The sequence below is a fragment of the Lepisosteus platostomus genome, chromosome 13 (genome assembly GCF_059453375.1).
Source record: "Lepisosteus platostomus isolate fLepPlt1 chromosome 13, fLepPlt1.hap1, whole genome shotgun sequence".
NCBI lineage: Eukaryota > Metazoa > Chordata > Actinopteri > Semionotiformes > Lepisosteidae > Lepisosteus > Lepisosteus platostomus.
Window position 1 is genome coordinate 15,721,524 of NC_142623.1, and position 23,368 is coordinate 15,744,891.

General features: G+C 41.0%; 1 protein-coding gene across 3 annotated transcripts in view; it reads left to right on the top strand.

Annotated features, from left to right (window-relative positions):
• pde4a (phosphodiesterase 4A, cAMP-specific) overlaps window positions 1-23,368 on the top strand; it is a 292,647-nt gene that overhangs the window by 42,130 nt on the left and 227,149 nt on the right. For all 3 annotated transcript variants that reach the window (XM_088603481.1, XM_088603482.1, XM_088603487.1), the window contains one exon: window positions 4,302-4,537. In XM_088603481.1, coding sequence (XP_088459607.1) covers window positions 4,302-4,537 — 236 coding nt within the window. The remainder of the gene's footprint in view (window positions 1-4,301; window positions 4,538-23,368) is intronic.

Sequence of the window (23,368 nt, forward strand, 5' to 3'; positions counted from 1 at the left end):
GTTAGGAGATACTGTACTAGGTGTTTCTGTTTAATCCTTTTTGATCAATTCTTTGTTAGACTTGTAGTGCAACAGTGTGCACTACAATGTAACATTTATCCTTGTTCTTCCTCAGTATCATGCCTTTTGTGAGAGATTACCTAATTATTAATCAAGCAAACATGATTAAAATGGTTCTCCCCAGCGCTAGTTGTACAGGAATTTCCTCTGCTTTGTCTGCTTCCACCACTAGATGGCTCTGGCTCTCCCCCAGGTTTTTAAACCCAATGGCAAGAGGAAGCTTATCTTCACTATGTTTCAAAAAAGTGGACACAGAAAAAAAAAACACTTTGAGAAAATGGGAGCTGAAGGGAGCAAAATGCAGGAAATGCATTATTACACTGTCAGGAATGTAACTGCTGCTTTTTCTTTGAGTTTCCACTTTTTTAATGTAATATTTAAAGAATCGCAGCAATCGAACTGCACTCAACACGCCATGCCATAATGTGTCTGCATTGCTCTGCCTGACGGGTTGCAGCTGCACTGTCTTGAACCTAGCTTGAACCTTCGACACCCCGGCTACTAGAGCTCACGAATGCTGAAGGACGAGGCAGAAGCTGGTGAAAGCAATGAGCTGGCTGAGAGATCCAAAGGGATGAATACTGGGAGGAGAGATGAATAACCCTGTATTGGCAGAGGGACGGATAGACAAAATCAAATAATAAACTAAAATCTCCTTGATAAATAAGCAGATATGAAAATCTGGTTCTCAAATTGTTTTTCAAGGCTGTATACCAAGATATAATTTCACAGATAATAAAAGAAATCAGTATATTTTCACGAAGCGTCTTTCAGGACCCTATGCAGACGGCAAAATCCAGAGGGGAGTGAGACAAACAGGGAAAAAAGGACTAGGATCGGGGCTGGAAGAACAAGGGGGCCGGTGCTCGGGGGAGGGGGGTGGGGGGGGGGGCGTGGTCCAAGGCAAACAAGTCCGAAGGGTGATCATAAAGAAATCCGGAGGGAGGAAAAGTTCCTGAGCTGGGTGGTCCATCCTTGACAAAGACTAGACTGAGTTAAAAGCCGGAGCGGGATCCGGCGAAGGGTCGGGTGAATTAAAAAGGGTAACGGGGCCAGGCGCTCCCCGCCCCGGACCCAGATGGTCAGGACGCTGTTGTGAAGCCTATGCTGCTGAGCCCCTCCTGGACTCGCTGGTAGGCGGGCTTCCAGGCGTCCATCTTCCACAGCTGAGCCCAGATTGGTAAGAGCGTCTGGCTTTTAAAGGGGAGGCTGGAACAGGAGGCAGGTGCAGGAGATCAGGTAAACGAGGAAGGGCTGGAGCGCTGGAGGATCCTTAAGAGCAGGGGTTTACGATTGTGACATATATCCTTGCTGAACATTTGTTGACGTGTTCTTCCTTTGGGTTTGTTTCAGAAGGACATAAAGCTATGCTGTACTAATAAAACTACAAGGAGAAAGTGTATCAAAGCCCAAGGGGTAACAGTTTCAAATAGGTGTTCCATTTTTAAACTCTTGTCACTTGAAATATATTAACATAACATTAATAGACTTCCAGTAATTTGATCTGTCCATTACTAATGATTAATTTAATGATTATTACTGAACGTTTGATTCAGTGATTTCGTGCAATCCAGTGTTAATAGACTGCATATATAATGTGTCATTTGCAAACAGTAGAGCACTCCATTGGACCTGACAATGGATTGTATTTTTTACAGAAACATTTATTGAGAGTAAACTTCTTGTTTATTGAAGGGCAGCATATGGATTTTTAATTGCTCTGACATTTACAGGTGATATAATCACATCTTCACCCAAAAAATGCATTTACAGCCTTTCTTTGCAATTTAATGCCTATGAACTGTGAAGGCAAAAAAGAAAATCGATCAGAGACACCAATTCAATTTCCGCACTAACGCTATTAATCGTGTAAGACACAGGGGAAGAGACGTGGCTCCTGAGAAATTTTTCATCGGGGATTGCTGTTGTCATGCTTCTTCTCCCCAGCACTGTGCAAGTTTCACGCAGGCTCATCGAAGCAGAAAAAGAAAACATCCAGAAGCAAAAGAGACTTAATACACAAGCTCAGAAGCGTCTGGTGTGTACTGATTTCACTAGCATAGTTTAAGATGACCTTCAGCATCCTTGGACACCAAAATATATTGAATAGGTTTTCTTTGGCTTTAAACTAGGTTTATTGGCATTCTAATAGCAGTTCAGGAGCAGAGGGCTAACTCTTGAGTGTATCCAATGAAATATACTGTATATACAGGTAACAGGTGTTCATTGTTTTGTGTGGACATGTGAAAAACATACAGTTTGAAATTGTGGTTCATCCTAACTATCGTGTGGGTTCTGGTGGGTGCTAGTACTCATGGCCAGACTGTTGTCCCCTCGAGTGAGTGGGTTAAAGCCAGATCTCAGTATCTCAGATTTATACAGTTGTCATTTTGGAGCAAAGACCTGTTGGAGAGCTAGCCTTTCAGCAGAGATTTGGAAGGATGTGAAACTTTGCACTGTAGTGGTTACACTTAATCAAGACTGACCCAATCCTGTAATCACAGTAATCCTGAACAGCTCTCATTTGAGTATAATCAATAGCCTCCATTAAGCAGAAAGCAGCCATGAGTTACTGCTTGTGGAGATTTCTGGGTGGTAAAGTTCTGATTCTACTTGGGCCAAATCTGTGGAATCCCCAAAGAGTTTATAGAGAATTTAAAATTGTACAGATTTAGGCATCTCAGTATGTAATTTGTGTTCCCTGACTTTTCTACTGCAAGTGGTTAGATTGATCATTCCCAATATTAAACGGAGCTGCCTGATTCATGACGCGCTAGACGTGCGGACACTTTATTGGACAGCTGAAGGGACACTACTAGTTATTTTTTTTCCGTGCCTTTTTTATTTTTCCACATTTTCAGTTTCAATATTTATCTTCCATCATTGTGTCTCCTGTGTGCATTTGTGCGCCTTGTAATGAAATTATTTTTGGAGCCACTTCAGAAATGACAGACATCTGCCGCGACATCCGAGAGCAGAACCAGAAAGCCTGAGAGCCCCTGATCCTCTGTGATTCTGAAGAGGTCCTTCCATTAGCTGATACCCATCTCAGTCCTGAGCCCAGACTATTTCGTAGTCACAGATAAAAAAAGAAAAGAGTCTATTTGAGCCTCTGCAACTCTGGCTCTCCTTTTCTGTGCTCTCTCACTTTGCTTCTTTTTCGATTGCATACAAAAGGCAAGGTTTTTCCTCAGAGCGGCCAGATAGTCACAACTCAGGGAGATTAAGCATTATAACTGAGATGATGCTTAAAGCTATTTGGTCGTCTGTCTTTCTTCAGTGCAAAAGCCAAGAGATGCCTAAAGAAACAGAGGGACTGCAAGAGGGACAAGGCAGAGAGGAGGGTGGATAAATTACGTCTTACTACAAAATGTCACTTGCCAGGCATCAGGTGTGGAAACACCGTGGCTCCTAGCCAGAGATGGAGACAACAACATGATCATGATGTTCTTTTTATGAGATATGTTTTTAGGCAACTTTATAAACACAGATCCATCAATACTTTCTCTGGGGGAAGAACGGAGTTGTTTCACTTGCATCCCTCTATATAGAGACATGCCATAGAAGCAATGTTTGAATCATAAAACAATGTCAGAATCTTCCTGCTTGCCACCTGAGCTTTTATGTGTTTAATTGAGCTGCAGGCATACAAATGAATAGATTCTCTCAGGTGGTGGGCAATGCATGGTCTAGTTGAGGAGCAGGAGACAAACTAGTGGAACATGCAGTTCAATCCCACACACCATTACACTCAACATCGCCTCAGCTGAGGGCCTTTCCGCAGGAAAAATAGGACGGGATGGGGCTGCAAATATGTCACAATCCGTTGGGATACACACCCAGCTCCTGTTCCAGCTGTTCTTGCTTCTGGCAGAGACAAACATGTTAGTTGGTACAGGTCACTAATATTTTATCCAGTGACCCTAATTGTTTCCTCACTTGAAAAAAACATAATCTTTTCTTTTCATTGGTAACCCTGGGAATTGCACTGTAAAGAGATCAGTAAAAACCTACTTGATCATGTGACTCATGTTGGGCAGTTGAGCACTGCTGTTTTCGCACACTGGCTTGTTTCACTGTTTAAAAACTAGCATGAGTTTGGATGCACCTTTCCTCTGCATTGTGCAGTTCAGAGCAATTGCATTATTTATTTTTTGTAGAGTGCTTTAGGATATTTAATGGAACGTGCTGTCTGTGACGTAGGTGTGCTCGTCCCTTACTCTTCTCCTCTCTCCCTGCAGAAGAGCAGAGACACCCTGGAGCCTGGCCGCTATAGCCGCTCCTACACCTCCGGCAGCACGCTGGGCGCTGAGCTCCGCCGGGGCCGCCGCAAGCTGTCTGGGAGCCTGCAGGTGCCTTCCTGGCGGCCGCGGGACAGGGCACGTTCCCCTGAAATCCTGGACAGCATGCAGAGGCCTACCACCCTGCCCCTGCGCATCCCACCACGCATCGCCATCACGCATGCCGACTCTGACAGGTAGGGGGCAGCAGAGATCCTGTAGTCGTCTGACTCTGGGACATGCCATCTTAAAATGACCCACCTTGGCGTACAAAAAAAACAGCAAATACGGTATCAGGTTATTAGATATCAAGTAGTCGCTTTCCAGGGAATCTGGGCAAGAAGGCAGTGTTTATCCTGGGGACTGTGAACGAGCCAATTTGGAATCTCTGTAGGCTGTGACATGGTAGGTACTTGCCATGTCACATGAGTTGCTTTTTTTCTGCTAAGTGGCGAGACATTCTGATCAACAAAGACCCGCCACACCCTGTCGCGTCAGAAGCACCTCACCCTGGACTACAGAGCTAAGCCTGCTGTCCAAATGCCTTTACTGAATGCACTGGGCGTGATTCCCTTTTTATGAAAAGGAGGATACCCTTCTATTCATAGACAATCTCTAACACTGTAACAATATTTCCAAATGTTGTCTGAAGGTCGTAGTTCGGTTATTCTAAAGGAAATGTTTTAGGAAGGTGTTTACAACATTATTGGAAGAGTGGAGTTTAGTTATTTTTTGACATTCAGACATGACCTTTGAAATGCTCATTGTGTTTATATTGTGTATCTCCTTGGGGATGTTTTATACACATAATTAAGACGACAGATTGTTACAGAATCCCAAGCTGACAGTATAGCAGCAGCATTGTGTTAACTTTTATATTTCCCTGCAATGCTATTCTAAAGATTGTGTCAGGGTGTCTCTACAAAGCTGCAACTTCTTTATGTTCTTCCACCAGCACTGCTTGGTGCTCTTGGTAAAATTAGTTTTTATGTTTTTATTCTTTTTATTTAGTTTGGGATTGTTTCTTCTTTTTCTTTTCTGTCCTGCAATTTGGAACAGGCAGTTACTCACTGTGGCTAACCTCTGCGTCACTGGTACCAGCTGATTTGGGAGGTCAGGAGAGTGCCCATTTTCCTTCAAAATTGGCTTCCAAGTTGCACATACAGTTCTGCGGAGCGAGCATGGCTCTCGCTGGCAGGGCCCGCGGGTGCCCAATACATCAAAGGGGGGCGCTGTTGCATTGTAAGCCAAGTTTGGCCTGTCTGGCTCGAGCCCACTCGTCTCCCAGTGGTACTGGGCCAGTTGCTTGGGGAATGCGGATATTGACATAACCCGGGCTGATGAAAACAGGCTGATGAAAAAATAAAAAAGAATGCGTGGTTTTCAAAATCTGTTTCGGACCAATTTCTTTCCATATTTTTAGGAGAAAATTAAATAGATGTAGAGCCACCTGTGCTCCTTGCAAGTGGGCCCCTGGCTTCTATATAACAAGGCAGGTCATTTTTTTATGATAAGGGAGCTTTTTATAATTTTTTATGTGAATTTAATTAGACGCTTTGGATTTCCCTATCCAATTTTCTCTTACTTTCAGCTCTTTTCCGATTAATTTAAATTGGAACTATATCTTTTGTCGTGTTGCATGGATGTCTTGCAGTTGTGACATTAGATAGTAATACAATTATTTTCACAGAAGAAACTTCTTAAAGCTTTACATTTTATAAGGGGAAAATGGAATACTTTAGATTATTTTTGAGACTACATGAAAAATAAGTGGGGAAAAAATGTTATTTATGCTTAATTTAACAATTGATTCATCCATTCGCCGTGAGGCTTGAGAAGACGAAGAAGGTAAGTATATATACATGTACTGTACCTATGGCTCATGCTGTTTTTGAATGTTTAGATTCAGCTTTTATTCCTTTATTAAGAAGTGAATTTACACTTTTTTTTGATGACATGGTCTTGAGTCATAGTTAATGTGTTGTGATACGTAAGGCTGCAGTGTGTGACCATAAATGCACAGTCCACTCTTTTTGAAATACTGTAAATGCCTTTTAGTGAGACCTGCAAAAGAAATTGTCTTTGTTGAACTGAAGCAGACAGCCTATGCATTGCAGAGTTGTCCTTTCAGCTAGTGCTCTGTGTTTTAATAGATACAGAATTGTTTTGGGTATTTTCTTTTCTATAAATGCATCCAGGTTCTTTTAAAATCCAAATTAACTGGATTGGAAAATGATCATATCTGAGCGCATTTACACATTTACGCATTTATGCCTGGAAAGGGAACAATCACTGGGCCTGAGACCCCCAGAGTTTTCATTTTTTCCACTGGCAGTTTTTGTTTTCCTCTCCTCCTTGCCCACATGTTGACTGTTGCTGTACAATGCTGTCGACCGCTGTACAGTTCTGTAATGGTCTGACTGATGCAAAGAGAGCTATAGAAAATCAAATGATAAGTTGATATTTAAAATGGAAGAGCAATTTACAAAATAGTTTAATATGGATTTCTCCACATTTACAGTGCACCTTTCGTCCATGGATCCTGATAGCTATTTTTTTTATTCCAGGGCTATTTTTAAGAATGTTTAGTAGCTCCATGAAGACTGTGTGTATATGCTGTAGCTGTTATCCATGGCTCTAGTGTACTGGACTGTATGTGAAGAGTAGACCTCAGTATTGGCTGCTGTGGCTGTGACAGGCTGTTTCCTGTCACTGTTGTGGTCAGTGTTCACTAGGTCTAGGATCTTGGATATCCCTACACTTACCGTCTGAATTTATGAATAAGTCTGTTCAGTCTCATTAAGTGGTCATTACTTGGTCACGACTGCTTTACTACATTATGTTATCTTACAGTGAATCACACTGATCTGATAAACTTCAGTTTCCTTTCATTAACTCCTTTAGCTCTACTGAAAAATCATACTGGTGGCATTTTTAGTGCTAAGACTTTGGGCGGATCAAGTTATGTCAGTGGTGAACTTACTTAAAGAGGTTCCATCTCTGAAGTCTGATTTATCTTCCTCCTGGAAACAATGGGCTGCATGTGGGGAATTGAGATGAAGATGTGCTGAGAGATGACCATACCCTAGAGTGGAGTTAAAAGAGGTTTGGATAGCTGCAAGAGTAATTCCTTGATTGCTGTTGCTCTGCTTATGTGCGCAATTTGCTGTCTGTGACCACTCAAGGTATCTGCTGTCACTTCTATTGAAAGCAGGATTTGTGAGTCCTAATGAGTGACTTGTATAAGACTGGCTTGCTTTTGCATTTGCTTTTTACCAAAAGTTACTGTTTTTCTGGCTAGAAACACTTCAAAAAAAAAAACTGTGTCTCCACTCTCCTCTCCAAAAAAAAAGTAATACTCGAATCTGAAAACCAGCTTGGCTGATATTTAGATAGTATTACGTTTGCTACATAAACATGTAGATACTCTTTTGTGTTAGAGGTAACACAGAAAGATGTGTTTGAATATTTGCATAAAAGCAGTGATGAGACATTATCCCAACACAGAAGTGGTTACTCATTCAGTGCTACAGGAAACGAGTGTGCTGTAATTGTTTTTTTACACCATACTGCCAAAAAATTAGTTGTATCATTAATTTACTACTTCACAAGACATCCTACAGTCCTTCCAAGTCTATCCAAAAGTAATGCTTATTCCAATTCAGATTTGTATTAATTATTTCCAGCACTGAGTCAGTCAGTCTGAAATATAAAACTTTTTTTCTAAAAAAAATATGGGTCTTTTAATTAGACGTGAGCTAAAAGCGTCTGGAATTAACTCATGGGTAGCCTGGAGGCCGAAAATCCTGTTTTACCCCTCTCTCCTTATTAAAAAGAAAAAGAATTGAGCCTTACTTTAAATGAATGAAAGAGCAATGCTGTTTTGGAATGAGGGGGTGGTTCTCACTCCTTGTACTGGCAGTGTGTTATTTATAGGCAATTTAAAAGCTGCATTTGACAGCAGAGAGATCTCACCCTCTCGAAGAGAAGGAGAAGACAGTTAGTAACAGCCCACGGTTTTTTTTTTCTCTGAGAAATAAGCTTCCGGTTCCCTGCTTTGCCATAGACACCGTCTCACTCCTCATTTGGATATGCTGTTACAGTGAGACATGCCAAATTGTCCCCTCCATGACAACCTGGGTTTCTAATGTAGTTTACTGAAGAAGGACAGAGATAAGGGAATATACTGATGGGAACACACTTCACTTAGAAAAGGCCACTGTTATGAGTTTGTGGAAACACAGGAAAGCGCATACAAGGCGCTAATAATTGGACCAGATCTGTTCAAGTGTTTTTGTTGTTTCTAGCAAGGAAAACCTTCAGCCTTCTAATGGGTGACCATAGAAAGAGTACAAAAAATAGGAGGCCATTCCATAGGAGAGGAAGCTACTGTATTAATTGGTTCAAAGTTCTCATCTTTGAATAAAGACTAGGTATCAAATGTAGCGATATGGCGGGGTAGCTTGTTCTACACTCCCACAACCATTTGTATAAAGAAATGCCACCTGTTCTTGGTCTTCAGTGCACTTCCCTACATGGTTACCATGTAAATCTGTCAGGATGATGGTATTCTTGACTCTGAAGCGCTCTGTGTGTAGGCCCATTTTTCCACTTCAGTTCTTTCTGGTGCAACATGTGTCCCGTGCATGCTTAGAAAAAAGATTGATATCTAGTTATCTTAGAAGCTTTAGAGTATAGCACCTTACCTTCCAGATCAGGTAATTTTCAGAAAAAAACGAAAATGATTTTTCTGAGAGGCTGCAGGTGAAGGAGAGCAGATTATAAAGCTTTGACTTCTGGGGGGAGTTGATCAGGACTGTCTCTCTGTTTTCTGTCCTTTGTGATTCCCTTATCTTGTTCGTTTTTTTGGGGGGGAAAGCTAAAAAATATGTTCGACAGACTTGGTAATTAGGGGTGATTGCAGTTTAATCAGGAGCACACGGTGATGGAGGCCATCTGAGCTCATGGTTGTGACTGAGTAATCTGTCCCCCCAAGTTTCTGTCCAGCTGTGAAACGCGCCTGCTTTTTAAAACTGCGACTGATAATTCAATGAAGTGATAAAATGAAAGAACAAATTCAAATCCAAACATCTTCAAATAAAACTGTCATTGACAAGCTGTGAGATGATGTTGTCAAGGACAGTGGGAAAGATGGAAAATCCCTCAGTTTTGAGTAAAAAAAGGAGAGAATGCTTTAATGCTAACATAACTTTGATATCCCTTCGACTTTGCCTTTTGTGACATTTCTGAAGCAGAGAAAGAACAAATAATTCTGAAATGAGATTTAGTTGGTGTGTGGAAAACGAAAGGAGAGTGGTCAGTAATGAGCACATTTGGACTCAGGAGACGCCAAAGGACAGTTCCTTCCAGTCTGTGTTTTTTGTGAGTTTTGTGCAGATTGGATGAGTTTGCACGCCTGCGCCTAAGAGGTTGTGACTGATCTGAAAACAGAGATTTAGTGAACCCCATTTGAGTCTGATTTCTCCTTGAAGAAACAGACAAAAAAGATTAAAGAAGTAAGCCTACTTTCTTCAGAGCGGGATATTTTGAGTCATTCCGGGAGTTAACACAGTGTTACATCTCTCTTGCTGTGTGTAATACTTGAAGTGTGTTCTGGGCTCCAGCTGTCCTTAGCACTGCCTGCCTTCTGCCTCCGTACCTGCCTTAAATGATTTATCCCAGTTTGGATCTAGCTCACTGTTGTGTCCTTCCCAGAAACAAGACGCATGGGATCATACTCATGCCAATAAGACCTCTGTTAGACATCTTGTCCTAAAAATCAGAGTGGGAACAAGCACAACTGGTGTTTCTGGTGTTAAATGGAACCCCCACAGCTTTCCCTTGTTACTTTTATCACATGCATCTTCCTGGAATTAAAAAAAAGAAAAAAGAAATCTGTCCTTTGGGTCCTGCTGTCAAAAAGCGGCTCATTAGGAGTTTGTCCATGGTAGAAGTTATTTACATTTTACTGCCTTTCACAATACATTCATGGGCTCACATTTCAAAAACAGATCCAACAGTAAGTTATTTTAAAAGAGCTACGTTTGTTCCAGAAGCTTCAGATATCGATTTGGGGATTTGTGATGCAGAAGAAAAATTGTTCCCAGTAAGTAGGGCCTTAGGTCACCACAAAGACAATCAGTGACATGTTACGCCTGGGCTGGGAGCAGCTCCCGTCCCAATGTTGCCCTGGACAACCAGCTGATTTGCACAGGCTCTTGATCTTCTTCTGACTCCGTGCCACATCTCCCGAAGGCCATCCTTTATTCAAACAGTTGGACCCTCCCAATTTCAATCAGGCAATGGAGTAGACTATTTTAGGCTTTTACCCTGCTTATTCAGTGCTCCGACATTGAGCTAAATGCCTTTGCCTTCGTCTTATTCAGACAGCTTCACTCCAGCTGGCCTCTCCAATTCAGACAACCTGTATTTAAGCCAGTTTCTCCGCTGCATCAGGGCAGCTTTTTTCCTGGCTTAGAAATAATTATAACTGCTATATTCAAGCCAGCCTCTCCTCTGCATCAAAGCAACCTTTTTTTCGGCTCGCTTTAATTTAGACAGCTCCATTTTCAATCAGCATGCATTATTACTTCATCATCTCTCACTAAGCCTCTCCCACCGAGCCTTCCCGAAGACTGCTGAGGCTCCTATGTGAACCTGCAGCATAACATGACCAACATAAAACTATAATCATGGAGTGTTTGAGTTTTTTCTCAATATCTGTCCTAATAAAGACAGAAGACATTTTAAGATTAGCTATAGCATAATTTACAGATGATCAGATGGCATTATAGCCAGCAGGACCTGGGGCTGGCCCACAGTGGGTTGGGCCAAGTACAAGCTTCCCCTGGCTCCTCATTTAAGATACTTAATTGCCTTCAAATCAGATTATTTTGACAGGCTGTTAGATTAATGTTGAGGAGATAAGTTCCTTTTACAACAAAGGTCACATTATCTGCTACATGATGCCTGCCCCATTCATTGTCTCTGGCCTTAGTTCTTGTTTTTTCTCTGACATATTTCTAATCGGGAGGCAAGTCTGGGCAAATCTTCTGTTCCAGTTGAACTTCAACCTTTGCACTAAGACAGAAGCAAAAGCTTTTTTTTCCTTCTGTTTTCGCTTCTCTGTATGCAACTGCAGCTCTGCACAGGCCTTTATTTATTTTTATGGTTTCGTTCTACACGGTTTGTGTCATGCATTCATTATCTCAACGGCTGTATTTACTCTGGGGATTGTTGACCAGAGACAAAAGGCTGTGGAGGCCTTCCCCTTCATAGCTGTGCAGGTCATTGGTTCACAGTTTGTTAATGTCCAGGCGAATGTTGGAAGAGCACAAGGGTTTGTATCCTACTCCTCAATTCAATTACTTTCTACTGTTTTCCTCCCTGAAACAAGTCAGCTGAAACAAATCTCTGCACTAGTAGAAATAAAAGAACTGTAGTTCCTTCTGTACAGTACATCAGCATGTTTCTCTTTTTCCTTAAACTTGAAACCTGTATCCATGTAAAGTTTTCTATTCCTGTGCTTTAAATACATAATTTGTAACTTAATAACATTTAAGAGTTTACTTGAAAACTATAAAGGTTTAAGAGCTAAAAATTGTATTAATATTTAAAAATATCAAATTGTTAGTTCAGTTAAAGGCATCAATTAACTAATTAAGAGTTCAGCTGGATCAAAAACCAGCAAAATAGAAGACACAAGGCCCTCCAGGAGCTGGGTTTGAGACCTCTGGTCTACATTCATGAACTGCTACTGTCCATTCCAATTCACTTACAAATATATATAATATATACAAATATATACTTACAAATATCCACTGCCATGTTTATTGTTTTTTTATTGAGGCCATTGCCCAAAGGTAGAGGTCTGTGTATAGAAGCTCAGTATTGTTGCTTTAGCCAGACATTTCATTTTATATGCATACAAAAACATTCCGTTAAATACATTATAGTGCCAAATAAAAATGCATTTTTTTACAGTGTCTAGAACCATTTAAGAGAGTTACAGTATATTAGGTTTTATTTGTCTGAGTTTCTTTATTTCTCTAAGGATTGTTTTTTATTCGACAATTATAAGCAGCAGTGCTGAACTGAATTTATGTATTATTGGATGGATGATAAAAAACATTTTTTACCAAATAAAAAAAATAGTAACAATCATACATAAGTGGTGATATTTTGTAGGTTGATGACTACTTTGCAACTTATTATTTTAGCGATTCAGAAATAAAACAAGTACAAAAGAATTTTAATCTTACATAAATCCCAGGCAAGATATATACTGTATATATAAATACCAGATTTCTGTATTCTTTTCGGTGATCATCTGCATAGGTTTTCGTATGCTAAAGCTGCTCAGTTCATTATAACAAAGGTCTCTGTAGTGTATTGCAGGTGCAGTATTTCTGATTTTCTTTTAGGGAATAAGCAGACAAATAGCTGAATCTGTGCATAACAGACAGAACACTGTGCTGCTGCAGGTGCTGTAGAGGAGGGCACAGGGGAGACCAGGAGAAGTGACCTTTTGCAAATGAACTGACCTTTATGTGTACAGATTTTTTGTATACAAAAGGAACATGTAAAGTTGCTGGACAAGATGCCTGAATGTCAGGTTGTTAGGACTGTATGTACAGCATAATAATTTTAAAAAATAAGTGTGTGTGCTGTAGATTTTTATGTTTTGCTTGAATTGGTACTGTAGCAATGGCATCTTGATGTTGCAGTAAATCGCTTTCCTGCAGAGCCACTTAATATTCCTGGCAGTAAAAATGTCACTTTACCTTATTCGTGCGTTATTGCAATGCCATTTTCAACATCATTGCATATGGGCAGCTGATGTTATAGATGTATTCGGGCATCATAAATCAAAAAAAAGGTGCAGGAGCATATAACCCTTTTTTATTTAAACCTGAGGTACTGAAGAAAGAGTAACCTTTAATGCTCAATGAGAGCTTTTGATTCTTCTTACACCTTCCAGTTAGAACAGCAATCAGACTGCAGTAAAGTACATAACTTTATTTCTTTAATTAAATAAAGTAGACAAACATAAATACAGCTGTTCCACTGCAGCAGGGAACCTATAGTAAATGTGTGATGAGCATGCTTAAATATATTCTGAACAAAGAATCTAATTTACCATAGGGGTTTAAACAACCTATATAAGTAAAGTACAAGTAAAGAACATTAAGGGAGTTTTCTTTTTTGGGGGGGAGCCATTGTAAAGTGTGCAATTAAACCAAAGCATCACTGGGCACCCTCCAGTAATCAGTCCTCTTGGTTCTATGCGTGGACTGCTATGATGAGGTGAGGAGGCTGCTAGAGTTCACATGCCTTCAATATAATGGAGAGCACAATCCATGTAAGTCAAAATATTCAACATGAAAGAGCAACCCATCAGGGCCAATGCTGCTAACAAAGTTGATACAGCTCTGAGAAGTCATTTGTGCTGATGTGCTCAGCTTCTGCTGCTCTGCTGTACTGTTTTCTATTGGCAGGGAGCTTACCCCATATCATCTGGAGCGCCTGCAAAGCCTGGCTTTTAAGTAACTACTCCTGATACCATTCATCTCCTGCCAGAGGGTTCCCTTGTTTCCCAATTATTTCTGCTTTAATTATTTCTGATTGCTCCTTGTTTGGAAGATAAGTGAGCAGGAGGTTGGATGCAGGGCTGAAGGGTGCCTTCTTGGAGGCAGTGACTCTCCCTTGTGTTTTGTGCACTTTGCTCTCTCCATTGCTAGCTGCCGGGGCTTCACTTTGAAAGAAACCAACTCCCAGGTCAAGGGGGATGCTGACAGGAGAGGGTTGTTCCACATTGTATGTGGTCATATTCTTAAAACCCTAGACTGAGGAGGAAATCAGAAGTATAGGGACTTGCATTTTGCAGTGTGCAGCACTTTAATGATTACCCATATACTGTATGTGTACGATGTTTATTGGGCATACATCAGAGTCACAGCAAAACTGTTTGGCCATCTTCATTTTGAATATTGTTATCTTCCAGTTGATTTCCAGTTTTAAAATATCCACTATAATACCTGTTCCTAAATCTTCAAACGACTACAGACCAGTTGCTCTGACTTCGGTGGCTATGTAAGCCTTTGAGAGTCTGGTGCTTAAGCACCTCAAGCACTATACATCTTCCCTGCTGGATCCTCATCAGCTTGCCTACAGGACCAACAGCTCTGTTGAGGACACCGTCAACCTGGCTCTCCATTGTATACTCCAGCATTTGGAGAAGCCAAATTTCAATGGCCGCATCCTTTTTTTGGATTTCAGCTCAGCATTCAATATCATTAATCCACATAAATTATGCAGTAAACTGATGGACTTGAACATCAACCCTGCTATGTGTCGTTGGATTCTGGACTTTTTAACACATCACCAACAGACTGTCAGGGTGAATAACAGGACATCTTGCCCTCTGACTCTCAGCACAGGTGCTCCCCAAGGCTGTGTCTAATCTCCATGGCTCTTTTCCATTTTCACAAACAACCTCACATTTCAGGATGACTCTGTCAAGATTTTCAAATATGCAGATGACGCTACCACTGTTGGCCTCATCTCAAATAATGATGAGACTTGTTATTGAAAGCAGATTGACTTGGGAACAGCCTGGTGTCTGGACAACGACCTTCTACTTAATGCTTCTAAAACCAGGGAAATCATCATCGACTTCCGATGGATCCAGAACACATAACTTCCAGCCTTCATTAATGATCTTTCTATAGAGACCACAAACTCTTTTACATTTCTGGGTACATATATAAACAGTGATCTTAAATGGAGTACCAACACTGACCACAATGTCAAGAAAGCACAGCAGAGGATGTTTTTTATTTGGCAACTCATAAAACACGGAGTGAACCGGCAACCCCTCCTTCAATCCAAAGTGATCTGACAACCTCTATTACAGTCTGGTATTGGAGCTTGGATAACTACTCAAAAGGCAAACTGGAAAGGATTGTGTGCAAAGTTGCAATGGTTGTTGGCTGTGAACTCCCTTCTATCTCCTCTCTGCTCAAGCTGCACCTCCAATCGTGCCAAGAAATTCATCTCAGACCCCTTTACCCAGCTCATAATCTCTTTCAGCTTCTCCCTTCTGGAATACATTTCAAATCCTTCCTCTCAAGGACTGCCCGCTTCAACCTCAGCTTCTTTCCCACTGCCATACGAACTCTGAATTAACGTTGAACTCTGCAATGTATCAAAAGCTGATTGGCTAGATGGGTAAGTGAGTCAGGGCAGCCAGTCTGCCTTGCTTCATTTTACCCATGTGGGCACAGGGGCTCTCCCTGTGAGGCAATGTGTAAAGACAGGTTGAAAATTTGAAATTAGTTACAACCTCGACTTCGTGCAATCCCTCCGCAGTCCCCTTAAGAAGGCGTGGAACTTGCCCAAACAGCTAACCAATCACCTTACTTGTTCAGCACCACACCTCCAGCTCTACCATATTTCAGGAACTTGTGGCACAATGCTCACTGCTCAGTGTTGGGTTTTACCTGCTCAGAGCTTCACCCTGCATTTCTGTTTTGTGTCTTTTGTACTTTGATTTTTGACTTCTGACTCAGCATTTTTTGACTACGATTTTTGAATTTCAGCTCATGGTTTTGGCATCTAGGTTATTTACCTGCTTCGTTCCCTGAACTCTTTGGCTTGAACCTTGACTACGGTTTGTGGATTCCGGATTTCGGCTTTTGCTTTGGTGAACTCCCTAAACCTTTTCCCGGTGGACTCTTTTCTGGACTTCAGCCCAGGATCCTCCTAACCTCGAACCACATGCCCACACAGCTGAGCATAACAATTGGGTGGTTTTGTAAATAAAGGAAAGAACTAGAAGAGCTCATTGAGCCAGAGCTCATCCTGTTTTCTGTAGCGTTAAGCAGACTAGTGAGCATGTGACCCTCCCCAGGACATCACAGAGGGATGACCCCTCCTACCAGTGCTGGTCCCCAGTTGTACAGCTGGGTGGACTGGAGCAACTGGGTTAAAGTACCTACCTCAAGATACAACTACAGTATGTGTAGAAGGGACTCAAACTCACAACCTGTCAGTCATTAGTCCAATAGCTTACCCACAGTGCTATGCTTCCCCAACGTGTTTGGTACAGTATATAATAAAACAGTTATTCTGATTCTGAAATAAAAAGAATGACTTTAGTTCTTCTAACCTTATTTCAAGATAGTTCAAGTGGGTAGCTGCGTCAGCATGCGTAGTCTGCAAAGGAACAAGTAATAGGTTTATCCCAGGCTGAAAAGAGAAGAGAGAAAACACAACGTTTTGGCTGTGAAGCCTTCTTCAGGTTTGAGAAAGACCTGAAGAAGGCTTCACAGTCAAAACGTTGTGTTTTCTCTCTTCTCTTTTCAGCATGGGATAAACCTATTACTTTTCCTTAGTTCAAGATTCCCACTTCAAAGGAATGTTATGAAGATAATATACAGAATGTTTGCTTACTAATCCAGGTATTAAACACTTTGCAATTATGCAATATTTTTAATGTAATTGTTCTATTACTAATAAAAAAAATAAAAAATGGAACTGTACATTGGGCTAATGTCTTGGTACCCATTGTAGAAGTAAGGACCTGCAGTTTCCCTGTCAGTGCATCTGCAATGCGCCTGTGTAATCTCTTCTAATCTCTCATTTCCACTGGCTGATGGATTCGGACAACTGTTGAAAAAGGGCATTGATTCACCCTGTGCTCACTGCTGCCCTGCAGGGGCATTTAGGGTAATTCATTCCGAAGCAGAACTTTGTCATCTTCTCCCGATGTTGCTTTTTTATGTTAATCTGGAAAGATTTTATTAAAGAAATCCGTTACTGTGTAAAAAAATAATGTCATTTTTGGAAGCTTCTACTTTTTAAAATATTTCTTTGTTTTTGCAAGCGAGGGAGCCAAATTTGAATCATTTATTTATGGTGGAGTGTACTATAAAATGATCCAGAAAATCAGGATGGTTTGAATTCTTCCACCTGCAAATGAGAGAAAAGGACTCAAGGAATTTAAGATCCTTTTATAATTTCAAAGTTGTGGTTTTAATTATTTAATTTAATGTTTCTGTCAGCATTTTCAATAGCTTAGCAGATACTGTTACAAAGCGTCTTTCAGGACCCTATGCAGACGACACAATCCAGAAGGGAGTGAACACACACAGGGGGGAGACGAGGAACTGGGCTGGTAGAGGAACTGGTGGGGCATGACGAAGGTGCTCCAGCAGGCGTGGTCCAGGCGAACAGTCCAAAAGGGAGTCCAAAGGGAGGTCAAGTGCAGAAAAAGGTCCAGAGCTGGGTGATAAATCCAAGACGAACAAAACAAAGTTAAAAACCGGAGTGGGATCCGGCGAAGGGTCGGGGAGGAAAAAGGGGGGAACGGAACCAGGCGCTCCAGGTCCCGGGTTCGGCTGGTTCAGGAGACGAATGCCACCCGAGCTGCAGACATAGGGCGACTCTGTGATAGGCGAGCCTCCGGGCGTGCGTGTTCCATTGCAGAGAGAGCGTCTGGCTTTTAAAGGTGGGCTGGAACAGGGAGCAGGTGCACAAAATCAACTAAAGAATTGATTTGTAGTTGGAAACGAGCCGGAGCGCCCTTAAGGGGGAGGGACTACAATCGTGACAGATACAATATCTCAGCATTCAAGCAGTCCCCTGTATAAATTGCCCCACTATATGATGTTTTTCATTGTATGTTGGTAAACTCAAAAATTCCTGGTGCTTACATATTTTTTTAAGGCACTTAAAAACAGCAGTGTAGATGGTTTGTAGATTATTTTGTTATGGAAATGAAAAAAATATTGTGAAGGGCAAAATCTAACATTAAAAATAATTATTTTTGTAGGCAATGCTGTTGCACATTACTTAGATTATGAATTGTTATTCCCCAGCATTAATGTTGAGTTCTTACTGCCCATAGTACATAGCTCATCCAATCAGTGGATCCAGATGTGATCGCCAACTTTATGCGTGATGTGTGATACATGAACAGTGTGTGGAAAAATCTACCCTGAATGGCTTTGATGGTTTCAATGAGACAAAAATTTGAAAGTAGCTGGTGAAGCTATTTTTATTTAGAATTTTTTTGTGGGTTATAGGTACATTAACTGTATGTACTGTACCTGTGTCTGAACTGTATGTTGGTAATGTACGTGAAGCTAATTACATTATTCCTTATGGATATTGATTTCACTGTAATTTGCATGATTTAGAACATTACCTGGACTTATAATGGGGCCCTCTGTAATGGATTGGGGCAGCTACAAGTGAAATATACACTCATTCTAATTTATGGTCCCTAACCAGACTCCATTCCATTAATTCCTATGGGGAAAGCCTCCAGCTTAGAGTACATTGTTCTTATGGAGAAAGATTCACCATTATACAGTACGTTGTTTCGTGATTTTCTGGTCCCTGTCTCCGAAGTACTGTATATCCGAGACCACCTACATTACAAGTTCAGTGCTCAGTTTTTAGCTGGGATTAGAAGCTGGTTGCTAAATGATGGCCTTAGTTCAGGTGGTGTGTTATTACTTTAAGAGATTGCTCACTGTGAAAAAGACATACGGTACTTTATATCAGTTGGAAACTGATTGATAATGAAACTCAAGTATCCTTTACAAATGTCATTGCTTCAATCTGATCTGAGAGTGAGCTAGTACCCTGTATGTGATCATAATGGCTTTAATTATAAAAGCAGTAGGGATTCATGATTCCAAAGCCGACTAAAAAAAAGAGGAAAAAACTATATATGGTTGCAGAAATCAGCCTTGACATTGTTGGAAAGATGAAGTGAATTCTCGCAGGAAACCAAATTTTGGGGAAGCGCTCTCTAAGTGATCAGACGTATAGCAGGGAGAGATTAGGCTGCTCACAGCTCTCCTCTGGGAAAAGAGAGCGATTTAAAAAGCTCAGCTACCGCGACAAGCAGGCACTTTTTTCCCCATTTCAGCTCATCTTGTCAGCAAGTGGTACGCCTGGAGTTGCCGGGCTATCTGTTGTCAACATAAAGAAAATATCTACATCAGTAGGAGATCTGTGAAAGCTTTGTGGGCTAAATTTAGAGTCATGTTTTTTATTGTTTATATCTCCACCCTTTCTTGAACCGCCAATTAAGTTAATACTCGGCTCCCTGACAGGGAAGAAAAACGTACCTCTGACACGCCCACGTGCTGAAAGTAGACATCTACGGAAGCAGATCAGCAGGCTACAGTGAAGCGTTAAATTCATTTTCATGTAATATGAAATCAGAGAGAAAATAGTATAGAATTTCGCTGTGGTTACTGCAGTTGGCAGGCTGAGATTGTGATAAAACAGTTTGTCCACAGGGTGAGAGGTATCTTGATTCCAAGTGTGCACTCATGTGGTCATGCATCAACACCTTGCACTGTGCTGCTTCAGATAACATGATTTATGATGGAAGTCGGCCAAACGCAAATGTAGACAAGGTATTAATGCCTGTAAACTGTACTCTCTCTAGGCCATTAACCGCCTAATGAAAGATGCAGTCACACAACGCTTTTAAGAATGAAAATACAGCTAGTTTAATCTCAAAATGGAAATAAATCCAATTCTGCTGGGTCAGAATCCTGTAATCCTGTTAATAGCTAGTTAAATCCATACATTGATCCAAATTGCCAAAGCTTATCCGAGCTTCAGGGTGTGATATGGACCTCCCAGTCCATCAAAGGGTGACCCCTACAATGCCCGCGCCTATTCATTCCTCTGAGGAGACTGGAGGAACTGGGAAGGATAACCACGCCGAAGGACATGAGAAGCAGAATCTGAGAGGAGACTCAACACTGCAGCCCTCTGGTCAGGAGTCCAGAGCCCTGACCATTACCATTACCCCCACCACCCCCTCAAATGCTTGTAAACCTCATAATAATTAGATTTATAGAAAACCCTGACACCTCCCAAAACACACACACGCATCCAGAAGGAAATAACCTTTCTGCAAAATAGGCAATGAAATAGGAAATTAATACGTAGCCTGTGCTAATTTGCAAATCATAGGCTGGTATCAGTGAGACAGAATGATGGAGTGATTGTGACCTGGTGCCGCGCCACAGCTGAAATGTGATTGAACGCGTTTGTTTTTCAGATGTGGGCTTTAGGTGACGTGAAGTGACAAGGGTCTCTTTCATGAGCACAGCCATTTGTTTTCTTTTCCTCTTTAATCCTTTGTGTGTGAGTCCCGGACAGCACACTAGTTTTTGTTCTTTTTTTTTTCCTGGATTATTTTTAACATAATGGTTTTTAGTACCATAGATAATGTGCTCTTCTTCAAGTGCACCTTGACGTTCATCGACATGGAAAAATGTCTGTGTAGCACATCTGCATGTGTGTGCTCAGGGCTCTATTCCACTGTCCCTCTGCAGGAGGCAGTGAGCGACCAGACTGTTGCCTTTCTTAGGCTTATTGATCCAAGCTGCAGCAGTTCTTCTTTACCGTTGCGGTTTGACCTTGTGTTTTTCTTTTCTCGACGCAAATGTCACTGGCCATTAAGAAAGCTACGAAAACTGGACATTAAACTGTTATAGCTTCTAACCATATGACAGGAGAAGGTTAATGTGGTAAATATACACAACAATTTCCCATGCTTTTTTAAGCCTGCAGGTCCCTGTAAATTTGTGTTTGCTCACCACAGCGTCCAATGCCTGAGACCATGGCTTATATTACTGTACAGTTCTTTTGTCGTGATTTTGCTCTGGTATACTTTACTGTGTTTATACTAAGATACGCAGGAAACATCACAATAGTGCATTTACTGTTTAATTTCCTCTTGGTTTAATTTCCTTTTGGTTTTATTGAATTGTTCCTCGTGAAAGAGAGATGCTCATGTGACCTTGGGGTTCAGATCCCTGCTGGGCTATTGACTCTGTGCCCTTCTGGCCCCTGTGAGTCAAGTCGTCTGATGCTGATACATCCAGGACTCCTCCACCCACCTTTGGCACAGATCCGGGGGTGAAAGAGCCATTCATTACCATTGTTGAATCGCTTCACTGCTTGACCTGTCACCCTAACACCAGCAGAAGTCAATAAACTTAAAGGACCCTGTGTGTGCTGTGTCAGCCCTGAGAGCCCTGAAATCTGTGTGCTTAAGCATCTTAATTCGTCTCAATCTGTCATTCAGAGAGTTTGTTTGTCTTTTTAATCGGCCCAATAAGCCATTAAATCTTCCTTTAGACCAGGATGGCCCATCGTTAATCTGTGTCTGTCTACGTGCAAAGTGGTGCTTTGCATTATCACATGTACGCTCATCATCCTATTTTAGTTATAATGAAGATTTTAAGGGCTGTTAGCATACTGAGAAGTCCTTGACGTTATCCCTAATTTTGTTCTAGACACTTTGAATGATCAGAGATATATCTCCCCAGATTCTACCTCCGCCCACCAAGAGTGTAAAATCTGCAGAAAGTGAAAAGCAAGCTTGCTGACCAAAAAAATAAATCTGTGCAGTAGGAATATGTTACTGTTGTTCTTTTTGGTTTTGTAGACTTTACAATTCAGAGTGTGTAAAGTCACAGATGAGAAAATTCCAGTGCCTACAGACAAATTTAGTTTTTAAAGGACTCGCTTCATTTATAGATGTGTCTCTCTTATGCCTAAATAAGTATGAGAGAGGAGTGAGAAGGGGGTGGTCTAAGTTTGTCTGTTTGTAATGTGAGATAATTATATTTTGATGGAAGAACACAGTGGGTGTCTTGCAAAGGATGGGCTTCATTGTAACATCTCACATTGTGCAGTACTTTCTGAATTGAATTTTTAATGACATACACCAGTTCTCAGTACAGTACAGACATCCTCTTTCCAGTGTATTGTAATGTTTTATTGAAACCAATATCCTGACTTCCTCCAAAGTAGTGGATGGATGAGATCGCTTAGCTCAGATCACTTAGCTTAGATGGGTAGAATTGCCTCTTCTTCGTTTATATGCTTACATTCTTATGCTCACCCATTGGAAGGCTGAAGGTTTTCCTTCAGCCTTCAAAATCTTCATAATCAGGAATCAAACTGGTCTGGCTCTCATAAACATGAAATATGCTTGGACATTTTCAGACTGCTTCTTAGTGTTTTGCATGCCCTTTTTTCCACAAACACATGGTAGTGGCATTCTGTAAGTGAAGTCTCTTACTAGTTCTCAGTATGTCCCCTTGTCTCTACCTCTCTACAGTAAACTAGATTAGAAACTCTGAACCCTTTCCACCCACACACAGATGTATATACTATACCCTTCGCCAGAAAATCTCTTAAGAATGAATGTCTTGAAAATTTAGATATTTTGGATAAACAGCTTTAAAATTTCAACAGCTTTTGCACTTTGTTTTTAACAAAAAAAAAATCCTTTCTGAAAGGTCGTCATTGTTCGTCAGCAATTCCATGGGTATCTTTCTGGCAATGTGCGGTAAGGGGTAAGGTTAACGAAAGGCTCACTTGGCATCTCTGAACGTGACTGTAACAGCAAGACTCCCCTCTTGATGATCTGACAGATCTGCCCCATCCTATTGATGGACAGGATGAGCTCCAAAAAAAGCTAACTGCAAAAGCTGTGAAATTGAACTTCTGTCACTGAAACTCCCGTTAAAATTGTCATAGTTTGGAAAAGTCACACAACACTACATTCAGAGTGTCCAAAAATAACATTTCAATTAAGAACTTAAATTAGATTGATCATTCAGCTTTACAAATTCTCTGTGCAGTTAGGAATGATTTCCAAAAGCAATAAAACAAAATGGAAGTTTTGCCAAAGTAAATGTGCGTCATATTGGTATTTAACCACTAAAATGAAGTTTTTACCATAATATTTATGGTAATTACATAGTAATTAAGTCTTTGAGTAATGAAGAGTTACTGGGAAATTCCTCCGTGCTTCATTTTACTTTAAAAATACAGATAGAAAAGGTTTGGTGCTGTGCATCTTCACAAGAAGGATGTAATCATAGATCTGCGGGAATACTGCGTCATTTTAATCCTTTGTTCCTTTCCATCTGGGAAGAACCTGGCAGGGCTATAATTCCTTCTACCGTGTGATGAGA